Raw genomic sequence first — 17031 nt, 5'->3', positions numbered from 1 at the left:
AGGACCTCAATTCTCCTTGGTGAAATAAATTAATTTATAGCAAAAGTGGTTTTTCCTCTCCACTCCCTGGATTTGTTCTCTTTTGGTGCCTTATTGCCTAAGATTTGGAAAGCATAATTGTCCCAAATCCACAGCAGAGATTCTGTCTGTGACAGGCTATTTCCTCCACATGTCTGAAACTCCCAAAGATATCCCTGGAAACTATTGTGCCTGTGGGGAGAAAAAGCAATGGGCTTGAGCCTCTTTGTAAGAGGTTCTTTCCAAATTACTCACAGCTATTTGAAATAAATAATAATTCCTTGGACATGACAGAAATGCAGCCAGCTTTGGGTAAAGAGACATTAGGGTTACTTTTCTGTTCCTCTTGAGCCATTGAAATGGATTTTTCTGTCTCACCCTCTTGCCAAACAGAAAGCAGCCCCAGAGGAGCATGTGATGACAGTGAACTCACAGAGGTCATTCCTAGGGATTCTGCTGTTCTAGGAAATCAAGGCAATCCCTTGGCAGCCTGCAGTAAGTCACACAGAAACTGCTCATTATGGACTTGGGAGTCTCTTGCAGCTGCCCTGTTTGCCAGAGAGGATTGTGACACACCTTACCCCAGGTGCCTGGGTGGATGATCATATTTATTGGTTTTAAGTGGCACATGCATCTGTCACAGCTTCATCTGCAGTTCTCTGGTTTGTCTACTCCTTGTCAAGATGAAATACTGGCAATATCTATTAAAAATAAAATTAATAAAAATATATAAGGTCTGCTTTCCCAACTCAGGATAAATCGAATAACAACGAAAAATCTTTGCTCAGGTTTTCAGTCTTATTTCAAGCAGCATTCAGCACAAATAATTGTGTTTATCATGGCCATGGCTCAAGTAGTTGCTCTGGCTTTAGTTCTGTGGGTGGATTGTGTGTTCACTGTTTGGACGTGTGGATCAGAAGTATTTAAATATTTATGAATTCTGGAGGAGAAGCAATCTCACTTGAATATTCCCTTAAGCAACCAATCCTTTCTCTCCTGCTGAAGAATTATCTATCCTTTCCTTTCTGGCTGAGTGGTTTTGTGCATGAAATCTGCATGGGAGACTTTTTGGCACGTTTCTAAAGCAGCAGCTTCTCCCATGGAGTGTTAGGGAGACACCCAGCAGATTAAGAAACCTTTGGGAGGATCACACGGCACAAACTCAGAGCTCTCTGGTGTTCATTTGGTCTAACCTGGCTTGTTGTTTATGTCTATGCCTTGGTAATAAGTGGGGATAATAAGTGTAATTATGTCAGGGGCATGATTATGGTAGTGCTGGGCCTGCTGACTAACACCAGGATTCAAGGAATTGTAAATTATTTTATTATTGTCCCAGGTAGCCCGTTAAGAAGAGTTCAAGGTGAAACAAAGACTGTAAATTAACACTTCCTTACAACCTTGGAAATATAACTGTCAAAAAGGCCATTTAGGATAGAAGGAATGTTCCAATTAAGGAGCACAGGAGGCCTGTAAATTCAGGGATATCCCTGGGAGAGGAAAAAGTTGCTTTTGCCACATTTGTGTGTTGTTACTTCGAGGCCAAGCCCAATGGAAAACTGAGCCTTGCATAGTACAAAGGCAGCAGCTGCCCTTCTGCTGGGCAGAGCACTGAGAACTGGGTGAAAGAACTCAGGGGGTTTAGAAAATTCAAGTGAGAAACAGAACAAAAAGAGCAGGAAAAAGACAGCTTGTAATCTCCTGAGAGGGCTCTGCAGGACAATCCAGTGGGCGTTCACTGTGCCTGTGATACCACTATCTACAGCCCCCATGTGTTTTCTTTTTCAGTAGCGTTGCAATGGATGGATACAAAACCTGATTCATGCTTTCTTGGCTTTGCCAAATGCCTGCTCAAATCCTGTAGCCATGCTCTGAATTAATCTGCTTACCCAAGGGCATTGCTGGAAAAATGGTTGTCCTTGGAGATTCCAGCCCCCTTTGCCTGGGAAGATAGAGCCATCAGCATCTGGAGTGGTATTAGCTGGAGGCTTGACAGGCTCTGAAATGAGAAGAAACTGGGCCAGAATCACTCTGCTTACCCCTAAATATCCCCAGGAAATTAGCACCTCTGAAAAGCAGGGAGTTTTGAGATGGGAAGTCAGGAGCAAAGTGAATTTGGGATGGTATCAGGGGTGCCAGAGGTGTTACCAAGTTCAGAGCACCCAAGAGCTGGATGTGCACAGCAGCTCTGCACCCCAGCAGCTGCAGCAGTCTGAGTGCAGCTACAGCCAGCCCTGCCAGCCCAGGGCACCTGACCCGATCCTGCACTGCACACAGCAAGGGATGGCACCACCAGCTCTCCAGGGGCTCTTCAGGGAGCAGCTGGTACCATCAGAGTTACTTTCTAGAGTATCTCCTTCAGGTGCCCTCACTGTGATTTTTAAGTTTGATATTAACTTTGGCAGTCTTATCTTCTCACTAGATTCCCAGACTCCATGCCTTTTTCTCTCTGCAAAATTTTCTGTTTCTTTCAGGCTGGCCTCAGTCTTTGCTGTGGAAGAGTGCAAGAACATTTTCCTGTGACAAGACTAAAACTCAGAACTAAAGACTAAGAACTGGGCATGCATACAATCTTACTTCCCCCCCTGCATACTTTTCATTTTCTTAGTTCACAGACATCCTGAGTCACAGGCTATTTTGTCCTGTTTAATAGTACTAAATGGGTTTTTCATCCCCTCATTCATCTGCTATTTAAGCTCATTATGTTCTGGCCTCATGTTCTGCAGCAGTAATTTCTGATTCATGCACAGTGTGAAAAGTTGTTCCCTTTTGATTGTTGTTAACTTCTTATCTGGGAATTTTTTTAGTGCCTTGAGTTCTTCCATATGAGAAATAAGAAGGCCTCTTTGCCATCTATGATTATACAGAATCATACAAAAATCATGCTGATTCTTCCTGTTTTATCAGAACCATGAAAGTTTCTGCTAGGTTGGATGTGGAAGGTACCATCAAGTTATAAAGATGGATGAAAGTTTGGGACTGACAGCATCCCTCCTTTTGAATGCAAGAGGGCATTTTTTCTTCACCCAGATGCTGACTTTCACCAAATTTGTCACAAGTGATGTCTTTGAATCATACTTTTGATGAGAGCTGGTCACATGTTCAAATTTGGAGAATGAAATCCAGAAGTTTTACAGAAGCAGTAATCAGTTCAGTGAGACTTCCTCTGATGGCACAGGCTGCACTAATACAGGGCAAGATTCTGAAATACTCACTATTTTCTCTTTGTTGTTTTGAGAAGGAATAAAGGTCTAATGCAATTAAGGAGAATGAATCAAGTAGTTTCACAGAGCTGCAAAATGTAATGCTGTCAACCCACCTCCCTGAGAAACCATTCCTTTAGCAACCCACGCTCTTTTGTGTGCTCTTAAATCTTCTGTGGAGCCCTGAATCCTCCCTAAATTTGACAGCATTGTTCTGGCAGCTGTGGGAGGGGTGATGCTTAAAATTTCCTATGTTTCAATGGGAATAAAAACTTACTGCCTTAAATGACCACATCTCCTCCTCCTCCTCAGCATATGCAAGAGGAGAAAACATAACAGCAGAATCTCAATGTTTTCCTCAAATGTTAATGAGTTTGCAGTAAATGGTTATTTCATAAATCAAATGTTGGATCAATCTGCTTTCCTAACAAAACAATTTAAATGTGGGTGTTATAGTAGGTGGGTTTGTGTTTGGATTTAGTCATCAAGCCAAGCCTGACCTGACCTTTCGTGCCAGCAGACAACTGACAGACTTAACCCCAAATTCCACCTGATTCCTGGGCTTTGGTACTGAATAGCTTAACTCTATCCATCACATTTTTGTTTGAGATGGGTTTTTCTTTGCCATAGGACACATCAGTTCATATGCTCATGTTTTAATTCCCAACATTTTGTAGTTTAAAAGAACTTCTCACTAGTGATGTAAGTTTCCAAGGCTGATTTCCTCATAGCAAGTATTTATATTTACCCAGTGGCTCAGTTCCTTATTATCATCTCAGATTAAAACTTCATAACTACCAGCTAGGAATGATTTACCTGAAAATTCTTTCTTTTTGTTTATATATCAGTGAAAATACTTTTAAAAGCTTAATGTAGACTGAAAAACTTTGAACTTTGTTTTCATGTGGTTTTATTGGCGGAGGTTTAAAGGTTTATTGCCCAACTTAAAAAATAAAAGCTCCTTTCAGAGAAACAGTTGATAGGTCTTCATGCCCTACAGAATCAGGCTATGACACAAAAATAAAACAAAAAATAGCACGAAATCTAAACAATATAGTCTAGCTAGAGGAAAATAACAGGGTCACAATTTTGTATGTGTCACTCGTGTCACTTTATGTAAGCAGTCCGGAATTTTGGAGCACGAGAGACAAATTTAGCTCCTGTGCGCACAAAGTTTGGCTGCACTCCTGAAATCAGATCTGTGTGGGTGTGACTCATACCCTGCAAGACTCTCCCCTTGCTCAGGGGCTGCTGCACAGGTGGGGTGCTCTTCCCACACGGATCATGTCCCTGGATTTGGATCCTGGAGTATAAATGGATCAGGAGACAAGTGCTGTAACCAGGTCACCTCCCCTCCTTGTCACACTGGGTTTTCAGCTATAAAGTCATTAATCACTCAACTACCTGAATAAAGCTCTCAAAGAATCCCTCTTTGTGCCTGTCTTGCCCTTTAGAATTCCAAATATAATCTGAAGTGCTAAAAAAAAGAAAGTTCCTGATAGCCAGTAAAGAGGAAAACCTGGGAGATTAAGCCCTTCAAAAGGTTTCAGTATATTTAGATATTATGTAAATAAGAACTGCCAAAAATGCCCTGAAGAAGCTCGAACAGCTTTGATGTAGAGGTAGCAATCCCCTTAATTTTAATTCAGAAATGAGCAATTGCAATTTAGGAATGAGGAAAAGAGGAAAACTAGTAAAAAGGTTAGAAGTTTATAATTTTGCCTGAAGAAAAAAACATAAAGGAAGAGCAGTGCATTACCTTAAAGGACAGAAAAATAAAATCTGATATGCATTACCATTTACAGAAAATAAGGGAAAAAATGCTGGAAAGGTCAAATTAAGCTTACATGGCTTCCCTGATATTCCATGCTCCCTAGGTAACAGCAATAACCTGGCAACAGAAGCAGCATTTTTATTATTTATTTATCTGGAGGCTTTGGTGCCCTTTGGGAAACACTCATCAAAATCATCTGGGGACAGTTTGCAAGTGAATCAGGTCTAGAGTTTCGTTCAGATAAACAGAGCTGCACAACTAAAGATACATCAAGAAACTTTTATGATCAGAAGTAGCAGGGGAGAGACATGCAATCACAGCAGGTTTGGGGAGGAGCCAGGTTACCTAAAAATGGTGCAGAAAAACAGTGTAGTTACAAGGTGAAGGATAAATCAAGACAGCAAGGTGGGAGGTTATGTGCCTGATAGCATATCCATGTGAATGCCAAAGTCATTTTGGGAGTGGGAAACAGCAGGTGTATGTGGTGGTGTGAGGTGACAGCCACACACACACAGAGTAGTGGCTAGTGAAAGAACCAGAAAGCTGATTTTCACCTAGTCTGTGCCAGACATAAACAAACAGCATAAATGAGGAAGCTACAACTTTCCAATGACTAACCCAAAAGCTTAATAACTGAGATGCTTTAATCAAATTGCTTTATATTGGTGCTGGCCAGAACCAAGGGCACCAACAGCTCTGCCCCTCCCAACCAGCCTCACCTGGGACCCACCCACACCCCTCTGCTCTTTGGTGCAGAAGCTCTACTTAAGTGAGGGCTGAGCAGAGCTCCTGCCTTTAAACCATGGGTGTGCTCAGTCCTGGTTTTGCCTCTGTTGTAGCTGCAGTTTCCTGCTCCAGGAGGGACTCTGCTGCCCAGGTACTGTGGGGTTGTTGTCACTGATGATGTACAAAGGTTGCTCCTTGCAAAGCCTTGTTTGTGCTGGTCCCTGGTCTTTGGCTGCAAGGGCATTACTGTTGGGTTTTGGTGTTTTCCAGTAAGAATATAATTTTTATTATACCCTTTTTCATGTCATGGCTAAAAACCAGTGTTGTGGAGAAGCCTTACTGTTCTTGGAGTGAATACTGGAAGGTTTTTAAAGGCTTTGTGCCCAGAGGAGAGGCAGAGGGCCTGGTGGTGAAATGTGTTATTGTTATTTTTACAACTGACTGTAGCTTTGGGAAGTGCAGCCAACAGGTTCTCCTTAGGCCAATGCCACCACCCTGGAATAAACAGCTGGAGGTGGGAGGGAAATTCAGAACTCCATGCAGGCTGCCTGCATTTCTTGGTAGTGTGTGCTAAAGCTCTCTTGCTAATTAGTGTGTTTGAGTAACTTTTGGTTTCTAATATTGATTACTTAGGCAGCAAAATATTAAATGTTTCACAGTATCACCTTCAGAAGTTTTCTGCTACTTGTTATGAAGTAAAGAGAAAGTTGGAGTTGTCTAAGGAGAGAGGGACAAGTTGTTATAACAAATAAATGAAATGTCAAAGAGTGTAGTGATAACAATGTTGCTGCCAGAGCTGGAATCTGCAGGTAGCAAAGTGTGATCAGCACCAGGATAAGCTCTGCTTGTGAGGCTTGTGTGGCTTTCTAGTGCAATAAACTCTACTATAAATCTACTTTTTTACTGGTCTTGCTCTTCACTGCTGCCAGATGGCAGCAAATTACAAAAGATTTTCTGTGTTTTGCTCCTCCTCTTCCAAAACAAAATGGTGCTGATTCCACATTAGAAAAATGTATGATTGAAGGGCAATCTGTATCTGTGAAGGGCAAAGATTTGATTTAATGTGCTATATAATGAAGTTTTGTCCATTATGTTCCTATTCCCTGTCATACTGGAAGCTTTTTGTTTCTATGTGAATATTTGTGTTCTGTGCTGAATTGAGTGGTTGTTTCTCTAATGAACTTGTGTGTCTAGAAAACATAATTCTGTTACTTTTCTATGATTTTATTTTGAACCTCCCCATAGTCTTAAGGTCCAAACCTGTGAACAACTCAGGTTATCTGTGTTACTGTAGAGCACAACGTGTATGTGGATGGAGATTACTTAATGGAGACAGCATATAAAATTATTTTGATTTTTCTTGTAAAGTTGTTGTTAACTTACCTTTATCTGTTGATGAGTGAGAGCAGAGCTCGTCTTCTAAGGTTGGATAAATGCTGTTTCTAATGTAGGATTTTGTCTGAAAAGTTTAGGCGTTTTTTGTTTAGTTTTTCTTTGTCTGTTTTTTTGTTAAGTTTTTGTTTAGCTTTTTTTTTTGTTTAACTTTTTTTTTGTTTAGCTTTTTTTTGTTTAGCTTTTTTTTTGTTTAGCTTTTTTTTTGTTTAGCTTTTTTTTTGTTTAGCTTTTTTTTTGTTTAGCTTTTTTTTTGTTTAGCTTTTTTTTTGTTTAGCTTTTTTTTTGTTTAGCTTTTTTTTGTTTAGCTTTTTTTTTGTTTAGCTTTTTTTTTGTTTAGCTTTTTTTTTGTTTAGCTTTTTTTTTGTTTAGCTTTTTTTTTGTTTAGCTTTTTTTTGTTTAGCTTTTTTTTTGTTTAGCTTTTTTTTGTTTAGCTTTTTTTTTGTTTAGCTTTTTTTTTGTTTAGCTTTTTTTTGTTTAGCTTTTTTTTGTTTAGCTTTTTTTTTGTTTAGCTTTTTTTTTGTTTAGCTTTTTTTTTGTTTAGCTTTTTTTTTGTTTAGCTTTTTTTTGTGTGTTTTGTTTAGTTTTTGGTTTTTTTTTGTTTTTGTGGCTGTTTTGTCTATTTTTGTTTTGGTTTTTCGGGTGTTTTTAGTTTTTTTTGGTTTTGTTTGGTTTTGGTTTTTTTTTTGTTTTGTGGGGTTTTTTTGTTTTTCTTTTTGTTTTGGGTTTGTTTTTTTGTTGTTTTGGGGTTTTTTTGTTGTTTTGGGGTTTTTTTGTTGTTTTGGGGTTTTTTTGTTGTTTTGGGGTTTTTTTGTTGTTTTGGGGTTTCTGTTTCTTTTTGGGGGGGCTTTTTGTTTTTTTTTTTTTTTTGTTTATTTGTTTTGTTGGGTTTTTTGTTTTGGTTTTTTGTGTTTTGTTTAGTTTTTGTTTTGTTTTTTTGGGTGCTTTGTTTAGTTTTTTGTTTTGTTGTTTTGGGTTTTTGGGTGTTTTGTTTAGTTTTTTGTTTTGTTGTTTTGGGTTTTTGGGTGTTTTGTTTAGTTTTTGTTTTGTTTTTTCGGGTGTTTGTTTTTGATTTTTTTTTTGGTGGTGGGTTTTTTTTTTGTATTTAAAGTAAATATGGTGGGGAGAAAGTTTAACTTCAAGCGGATGTAGAACACACCAAAGAAAAACCTTTGTTGTGTGTTGCTGGAGACTCAGCCTACTAAATAATCAATTGTTTACTTGTTTTTTTTGGTTTTTTTTTTTTTTGTAGCATATAGACAAAAGAAATGTCACAATGACAGTTTTGGAAAGGTGCTCTAATGAGAACATAAGCACTACTGGATAGCACTGAAAGCTGGGTGAATATCTTGCATGGAATGAGCTTTCTTTCTCTGGGGTCTGCTGCTCCAGCTGAGGAGTCTGGCATTTGCCACAGCACAGTGGGGGAGAAATGGGCTGGTCAAACTGTATCAAGTTTGCACTTAATTATTGAAAGAGTTTGTTAACATCCAGATCTCTTCATGCTTTGTAAATTTCACTGTTGGCGCCACATTTTTATTTAACTTGGAACATGAAACTGACCACGTAAGAAATCAGCGTTTGTTTACTATTTGTTGTCCTACTTTTTCATTTAAAAACACAGATCAAGCAGAAATAAAAAGATGTTTTCAGTTGCTGGTCCTTTATTTCATGTTGGAAATCAATGTGTTCCGCTGATGTGGGAATAATGTGGCAAAGTGAAGTCAAAGTGTGGTTTTTGATGGGCTGTTCAAACTCCAGGTGAAAATTAAGTCATGTAGAGATTGGAGATGTAAATTGATTACTCAGCCTCATTCAGGGAGGGGAGCCCAAGGCAAATTTGAGAGGTTTTTCTCATGCTTTGTTTTCAATGATTTCCTAGGAAAGACTAATGCTGCTCACCTGTGCCATGGGTGCTGGCAACTCTAGGTGTGTGTGCGGCAACATCAGTCCTAGAGGAGGAGATGGTGCCCTTCGCACACTGCTCCTGAACATAATTCTAATCTGAAACAGAGATGGGAATGACCTTTATGAGGGACCTGGAGGAGCCGCCCCTTAGGGGCGTGTGGCCGCGTCCCTCACGGCGGGAGCGTTTTCCTGCCCTCGGGGTCGGGCGCTCTCCCCTCACAGGAGGAGCAGTTTTCCCTCACAGGAAGAGCTGTGTCACCCCTGGCTGTCAGGTGTTTTCCCTCACAGGGAGAGCTGTGTCACCCCTGGCTGTCAGGTATTTCCACTCACAGACAGAGCTGTGTCACCTCTGGCTGTCAGGTGTTTTCCCTCACAGGAAGAGCTGCGTCACCCCTTGCTATCAGGTGTTTCCCCTCACAGGAGGAACGGTGTTTCCCCTCACAGGGAGAGCTGTGCCACCATTCGTTGTCAGGTATTTCCACTCACAGGCAGAGGTGTGTCACCCCTGGCTGTCAGGTGTTTTACCTCAAAGGAGGAGCAATGTTTTCCCTTACAGGGAGAGCTGTGTCACCCCTGGCTTTCAGGTTTTTCCCCTCACAGGAGGAGCGATGTTTCCCCTCGCAGAGAGAGCTGTGCAACCCCTCGCTGTCAGGTATTTTCTCTCACAGGCAGCGCTGTGTCACCCCTCGCAGTCAGCTGCTTTCCCCCACAGGGAGGAGCTGTGTCACCCCTCGCTGTCAGGTGTTTCCCTCACAGGCACAGCTGTGTCACTCCTGGCTATCAGGTGTTTCCCCTCACAGGGAGAGTTGTGTCACCCCTCGCTGTTAGGTATTTCCCCTCACAGGAGGAGCGATGTTTCCCCTCGCCGCTGTCGGCCGTTCGCTCCTCACACTCGGGGCTCTCTTTGGGGTGCCGTGGCCCGCCCCATTTTCACGTGAGGCGGCCGCTTGCGCGGTAAGCTTGAGCCTCTCGCGCTCCCGTCCGGGTGCCGCTTGTTCGCGGAGCAGCGGCGGCTGCCACAGCGGCTCTTCCTTCGCTGCTGCCATGTCCGCCCCGGCCAAAGTCTCCGGCGCACTCAAATCCGTGGATTACGAAGTGTTTGGGCGGGTGCAAGGTAATGGCGGGCTGAGGGGCTGCCGGGCGAGGGGCGCCGCGCTGAGGCGGCGGCACCGCGCGTGCGCGGGGTGGGAGCGGCCTGAGGGGAGGCGGGAGCCCGCGCCGCGTACCCGGGGGGACGCGAAAGTTTTTTGGTTGTGTGGTTTGTTTGTTTGTTTTTAAATTTTAAATCGTTGTAAATGTTCCCCAGGCCTAAGGCTCGTCTCCCCCTGGAGCACAGACCGCTCTGTCCAAAGTAGTTCCCATTCCGCTCGTGGCTATTGTCCGCGCCGGTGTGTGGAAATGCCCTTCCCGTCCTTCCCATTCACACACCGCGTCGTTTTCACTTAAATGCATGTATTATTTCAATTAAATACATGAATGTGTTAATTTAATAATCGTGTGACGAAGGGAAGGCTTAAACACAAGTCCTGATCAGTTTCCCTGATATTAACGCCACTGAAATTTACATAGTAGAACACCACGGGGTGACTTGCATGCACATCATTGCTCCTTTATATAAACTGAAATTCCTGCAGGTGATATACTTTGACAGGACTCTAATTTCCCTTTTTTTTTTTTTTTCTTTTTTAGGCGTTTGTTTCAGGATGGTAAGGCAAAGGTGGATTTGCTGGCTACTTTATGGTATAATGTTTCCAGTGCTAAAAATAAGGCAGCGGGTCTGTGGAGTGTAAATGTATCCAGCCTGAACATTGGTTGGATGGTTAAGTACTCTGAGTAGATTAAAATGGTTTTATATTAAAATGGATTTTTAAAAGCTTAATAAAGTGCTGCTTGTATAGATTGTGGTTTGGATTACTTGTGATGTAACAGCCACAAGAATGCTGTAACACCTTAATCTTTAGAAAGGTTAAATAGGAAATAAGGTGTTTAATTTTTCAAGTGGCAACTCAGTGCCTGTACTTAAGGAAGGTTACTAGGGAAAAATTTGCTACAAATAAGCACTTTCTGGCTCATTCCCTGAGCAAAGTGACTCCAGCAGCTCTGAAGTGCAGCGGGTGGTTTTTCATTTCACAGAAACCCACGAAGCAAGAGGACACAATTAAAGTAAGAACAGTGGTTTTGTCACAAATTAGTGCCCCATGCTTAATATTAAACCTGAGAGATTTTATGTATAGTTTATATTGTGAAATAGTGCCAAGTGGAAATGAACAGAGGACTGCAGTGGAGTTTGCATTGAATTTAGTTATTCTATCTAGAAGAAAGGGTGAGTCCAAGCTTGCTGTGCCTTGTTTTGAGCTGACCCAAAGAAAGCTGTGTGAGCACACAGCTCAGTGCTAGTACTGAGGAGAAGGTTTGCAGATGCATTCCTGTGCTTTTGGGCAAATTAGTTTGGAGAAGCTGCTCTTGATCACCTTGGAAAACATTCTTCAGAGTTAGCACCACTTTTTCATTGGCTACATCACCCCAAAGCAGGTTTTGTCTTTTGGAATGGGTCATACAGACCTAAAGTTTGGCTCTTGCTATTTGTGAATTTCATCACAACTGGGTGGCTGGGAAACCATAATTTTTAGGTATTGCAGAAATATGCCTTTTTCCACCCTAGCTATTAAATTATGATCTTTGCTGTTGTCAGTAGAAATGCAGCAGCTGTGGGTAGGATTTAAAGGGTGAAAGTCAGGTGGAAAGGATTTGAAAGAGACCTGGGAAGTTTTTACATGTAGCAGATTTAATGAGTTTAAAGACTGTGGTGATTGAAGGGTCAAATGAGCAGTGATAGGAGCTATGGAAAGGAATCAAGTAGGTACAAGGGAATGGTGTGGGATTAGTGGAGGCCTTTGTGATCAAAACCTTGTTCTTTTTGGAAAATGAGCTGTGCCTGCTGCAACTCCAGAGCTGCCAGGAACATCTCTGAATGCCTGAGGATGAGCATCACTCAGGGATTTTTATTTTTTAAGTGTAGCTCTTACAGCTGGGCAAATGCAAGTGGGGGGCGAAGTGTTCTGTCTGTGCTGGCACTGACTGTCCTCCTTCATTATTCCCCAAATCAGTACACAGAACAGGAAGCCAAGAAATTAGGAGTGGTTGGCTGGGTGAAAAATACCAGCCAAGGAACTGTGACAGGCCAAGTTCAGGGCCCAGAAGAGAGAGTGAATGAAATGTAAGTATTTCTGTGTTAGTTTTTGTTTTTTTTTTTTCTTACTCTCATTAAAGTAATTTACAAAAGTGTTTTTAATACAAATTGACAAGTAGATCTGTGTCAGTAATGTAACAGTGTTTTCATTCAGCTCTGCAGGTAAGGAGGTGCATTCTTTAAGCTGTGAACAATCTTTAACTTGAAAAATACTGTGTTTTCATTTCTAGTGTCACACAGTTTGCTAATGTATTTCCCTAACATCCTCATTTCTTCTGAAATGAGAAGAAAGTCTTTATTCATGTGACTAAAGATCTGGTTTTTAATTCATCAAAACCTCTCTTGTTAAGAAAAAAAAACTGAGGAATATCTTTAAATGTTTTCTTAGTCTGTGCTTAAAAAACAGCTTAAAGGATACTGGGTTTATATATGATTTTTTTTCTGATTAAAAACCCCTCTAATACATAAATACACATTTTGGCCAAGGCCTGCAGTCTCTGCCATTTGGAAATGAGTTTTGAGGTACTTTGGGGTCTTTTAAAGAATGGGTAATAATTTTCATTATGAGGTTTCCAGGAGCTTAAAGCTCTCATTGAGGAGATGATGCCTGGAAAAACACAAAGCCTCATTTAGTTATTTCCACTATCATTTTCTGCAAGTGTGTACAGGGGGATTGTTGGGAACTTTAAAAAAATCCTTCAGGGGTTTGTTCTCTCAACAAAGAATGAGTGAGGGCAGAACTTTCCTTTCCTAGATAAATTAGCAGTGCATGTTCTGCCAACACTTTCCCATACAGGAATTGCTTCAAAACTGAACTTGGGTGAAGAGAAGTTGGCTTTGTGCCCACAAAAGTGTTGCACATTCTAGTCAGGAGATGTAAATTATTTCCAATCATTTTCCTTGGTGTTGTGCTTAACATGAGGTTACTTGGGCTGCAAAACATTTACAAAGCCAGAGAAATATCAGGTTTTTTTTCTTATATCAAGTTTGCATTTAATTTTTGAAAGAGTTTGTTAATATCCAGATCTCTTCATGCTTTGTGAATTTCAGTGCTGGCGCCACGTTTTTATTTAACTTGGAACATAAAACTGACCACATAAGAAACCAGGGTTTGTTTGTTATTTGTTATCCTACTTTTTCATTTAAAAACACAGATCCAGCAGAAATAAAAAGTTGTTTTCAGTTGCTGCTCCTTTATTTCATGTTGGAAATCACTGTGTTCCTCTGATGTAGGAATAATGTGGCAATGTGAAGTCAAAATGTGGTTTTTGATGCATGGATTATTAAATTTGGGGTCCTGGAGTAAAATTGTGAAATAGGAAGTGTTTTCCTTGTGCCCTCTGTACTCTCCAGTGTGTGGAAAAGGCAGTGAGTTTATTTTTGTAATTAACTTGGTGAGGTTGCATGTGAAAAGGGACTCTTGTGTATAAACTGCTCCTTTGAAAGACCCTTATTTCTCTCTGCTGGTACTAGTGAATAATGGACCGAAATGGCTTTGGGGTTGTGAAAAGTTTTTTCAGCATTTTTTAATAATGCTATGAATTCATAATACTGTGTTCTCAGATTTAAATGTTATTTAAAATGCCATTTTCAAAAACCAAAACAACAAAATGAGGATGGCTTCTGCTGTAGGAAATGGCTGCAAACCATTTTTAATAATAGTGTTATTTAATAATATCATTTTTAATAGGAAATGGATGCAAACAATTTTTAATAATCCTAAACATGTATTTGTATTCCAAATGTGATAAATCACCAGGAAAAATTTCCATTACCAACTGCCTATACATGTTCTGGTTTGTGTTTTAGCTTTTCAGGACTTTAAGACACTGTGATGACACTTGTTAAAAATTTGTAGCTCCTACATGGTCAAGGAAATCAAACACACTGCAGAGGAAGAAGTGCATGAATCAATAGTCAGATATTTCAGGGAAGTTTCATGGTGGTGTTTGTTACCATGTGGGAATCTTTCCAGAGCAGTTTGTGCAGTGTCATTTAGAGCAGTGTTTTCACACTTGCCCCAGCTTTTCAATTAAACATGAAGCACAGAACATATTAAAAATCACATGATGGTAATAAAATGTCAGTTGTTTTGCTTGTTCTGGGTTTTTAATGTTAATGTACTTTAGGGGGAAGTAGTAAAGGTGTTTTGGTCTGTCCTAAACAATATTTGTCTTTATGATGCTAAATAGAGTCAAGAGCATGGACCAAAGGAGTAGGGATGCCATGAAAGTACAGGTGTCCTACAGATAAATAGGCAAAGCAATATAAGAGGGAGAAAGTGGAAGAAGGGATTGAGAGGATGATAAAGAGAGGGAAAGTGTAAAAAATGTGGGAAAAAGCCCATGAGGCTCTCTGGTGTTGCCAGAAGCATGGGGTGACTGACTAACAAAGCCTGCCTTTGTTCTGGAGCAGGAATGCAGCAGACCTCTAACCCAATGGTTTTCCAGCAGCTCCCCATTTTCTGCCCCTTTTTATTCTATTTTTGTGTCATAATTATATTGGGAGGCACAGCCACAATGTATCCAGTGCATGCTCAAACTCAAGAAGCATTGGCTTTATATAATTTATTTCTTCGTGCAGGTTGCAAGGTAAGATTTAACTTAGGAGGAACAAGAGGATGAGCAGACATCAAATGTAGTGATGCTGAGTTACTTTGGGAGGTGCCATGCAAAATAGTGTGCTCTGCAGGGGCCTCCTGCCTCTGCAGAAAGCAATGTTAAATTTTAAGTAAGTGTGAACAGCTGGGGCCTGGGAAGTGCTGCATGTACAGGAAGTTGTGTCCCTGACTGGGCCATTCATTTAGTGTTGAACATGTGTATGAATTTCTTTGGAAGTGCTGGGAGGCTGATTCCTTGATGTTCTGTGGTGCTAAAATCTTATCCCACTGAAAATGTACCAACCTCCCCAAGCCTCAGATTGCAGTGGGAAATCACTGAGCTGCAGGAAGCCCAAGGGATAGATGAATGCTCTTAGATATTTCAATTTTGCATTGTTTGGTTTTAATGAAAGCCTTCTAGGTTCTCAGGGATTAGGTGACTTTTTTGTAAAGTATTTTAAAGCAGATTTTTAAAATGAAACAACTTGGAGAATGTTTTAGAGGGTGTTTTTAAGAAGTCTTGAGCATTTTACCTGTCAGCTTGTTTTGGTATCCCTTGGTTTTTAACTCTAGATGGAGCTGTTAGTTCTGAAGATCCTCAGCCATTCATGCTCTGTTTGCAGGGAATCTATTTTTAGACTGTTATGCTAGAATCCATCTTTTTCCTCACTGTGTTTTATAGGCCTGTTCCCTTTGCTGCTTCTGGTCCACACAGATCACACCTCTTATCCTTAGATAAAAAAGCTCATTTTCAGAGAATTTTACCTGTCAAGTCCCAAGAGAAACAGAGCTGCACAATTTCTGTAACATAATAAGGTTTTATGGTAAAGTGCAGGCCTTTTTTGCCAGCCAAGGTATGAAGTGATGATAAAAAATGGGATAGAGGACTCTAATCCTTTGTTTTATGTAATTTTTTTTACAGGAATACTCGCACTACAAGATATTTCATTATATTATCTTGTGCTATTTTTCCACTTTACCCATTAAATAAGGTTGGGCTCTGTGTAGTCATGGTGGCTGCTGCCATAGCAACCTGCATTGACAGGCTGGAAGTTGCTTTCCTGGGAGAATTTTTTAACCTTCAATGATAAATTGCTTAGTTAGCCATTAAAAAGGGAAGATAAGAGTCTGTACAGTGCCAAATTCAGAATTTATTCCAAAAATCCAAGGTTTCAAATCAGGCTGACACTTGAAAATGTGAAATCTCAGGGTATTTTTTAAGCACAAGCACATAACAGGCCAGTGAGTGTTCTTCCTGTCTCTAGGGAAAGGCAGGGTTCTAAATATAGATGACTTGTCTTGGCAATGGGTTTTAATTAGGAAACTAATGCTAATTGCCTTTGAATATTGTGTTTTTTATTACCAATGTCAGTTAAGAAGAATGAATATTAAGATTTAACTGACACAATGCTTAAATTACTGTAGTGTTTAAATGCATAGAAAAATCTAGATTTTTACCATGTAGAAGAGAATGGAACTCTGCATTGTTATTATCACATTTGTCATTGTTTCAGTAATCAGGTGCAGCCAACGTTCTGGTCTGTACAAGTGACATTGAATAAATACCTTTTTCCCCAATATAATTTTTAATTGGTTGTAGAGAGTAGCCCCTAAATGGAACTAAATGCTACTAAAAATACCCATGGGGGAAAAAAATTCTAGATCTTAATACCCAATTAATGTTTAGTTATAAAATGAACAGATTTTAGTCAGTGTTTTGAGATTTTTCTCCTTTTTTAAAAGGATATTTTTAAAAGTACTTTGGTCAAACTAGGAGTGTTGTTTAGGCGAAGAATCCTCAGCATTGATTTGCACGTGGACTTGTCGGTGAGGCAGAGATGTGCCCCAGCAGGATGGCTGAAATATTCCTCGGATGTGCTGTTCTCAGGAAGCTGACAGGGACAGATTTTGGAGAAAGGGCCGAAGGAAATGAAAAATCACATTTTAAAATATTTTTTAACTTTGTTAAAATGCAAACCAGTGAGAGGTGTTAGATTTGTTCTCATTTATGATGGTAATGAAGAACAGTTTTTACATTAATCACTGCTGAAGGTGATTCAGTGTTTCAGTAAATCAATAGAAAATGACAGGAAAATATGATGGGAATGTTATAATTCAGTGTAGCTCCAAATGTAATAATATTAGGTTTTTAATGTTTGATTATATTTTTTGTTTAAAGGTAAGACTAATGTATACTGGAAAACTAAATTAGGCTATAACTTTT

The 17031-nt window shown here is 40.1% G+C and overlaps 1 protein-coding gene across 1 annotated transcript in view; it reads left to right on the top strand.

Moving 5' to 3' along the window:
• Window positions 1–9936: 9936 nt before the first annotated feature.
• ACYP2 (acylphosphatase 2) overlaps window positions 9937–17031 on the top strand; it is a 32794-nt gene continuing 25699 nt past the window's right edge. The window contains exons 1-3 of the mRNA XM_058020232.1: window positions 9937–10132; window positions 10708–10724; window positions 12126–12235. Of these exons, the coding sequence (XP_057876215.1) occupies window positions 10063–10132; window positions 10708–10724; window positions 12126–12235 (197 nt within the window). The 5' untranslated portion in view covers window positions 9937–10062. The remainder of the gene's footprint in view (window positions 10133–10707; window positions 10725–12125; window positions 12236–17031) is intronic.

Source organism: Melospiza georgiana, chromosome 3 (genome assembly GCF_028018845.1).
Source record: "Melospiza georgiana isolate bMelGeo1 chromosome 3, bMelGeo1.pri, whole genome shotgun sequence".
Taxonomy (NCBI): domain Eukaryota; kingdom Metazoa; phylum Chordata; class Aves; order Passeriformes; family Passerellidae; genus Melospiza; species Melospiza georgiana.
This window is presented reverse-complemented; position numbering and strand designations above follow the sequence as displayed.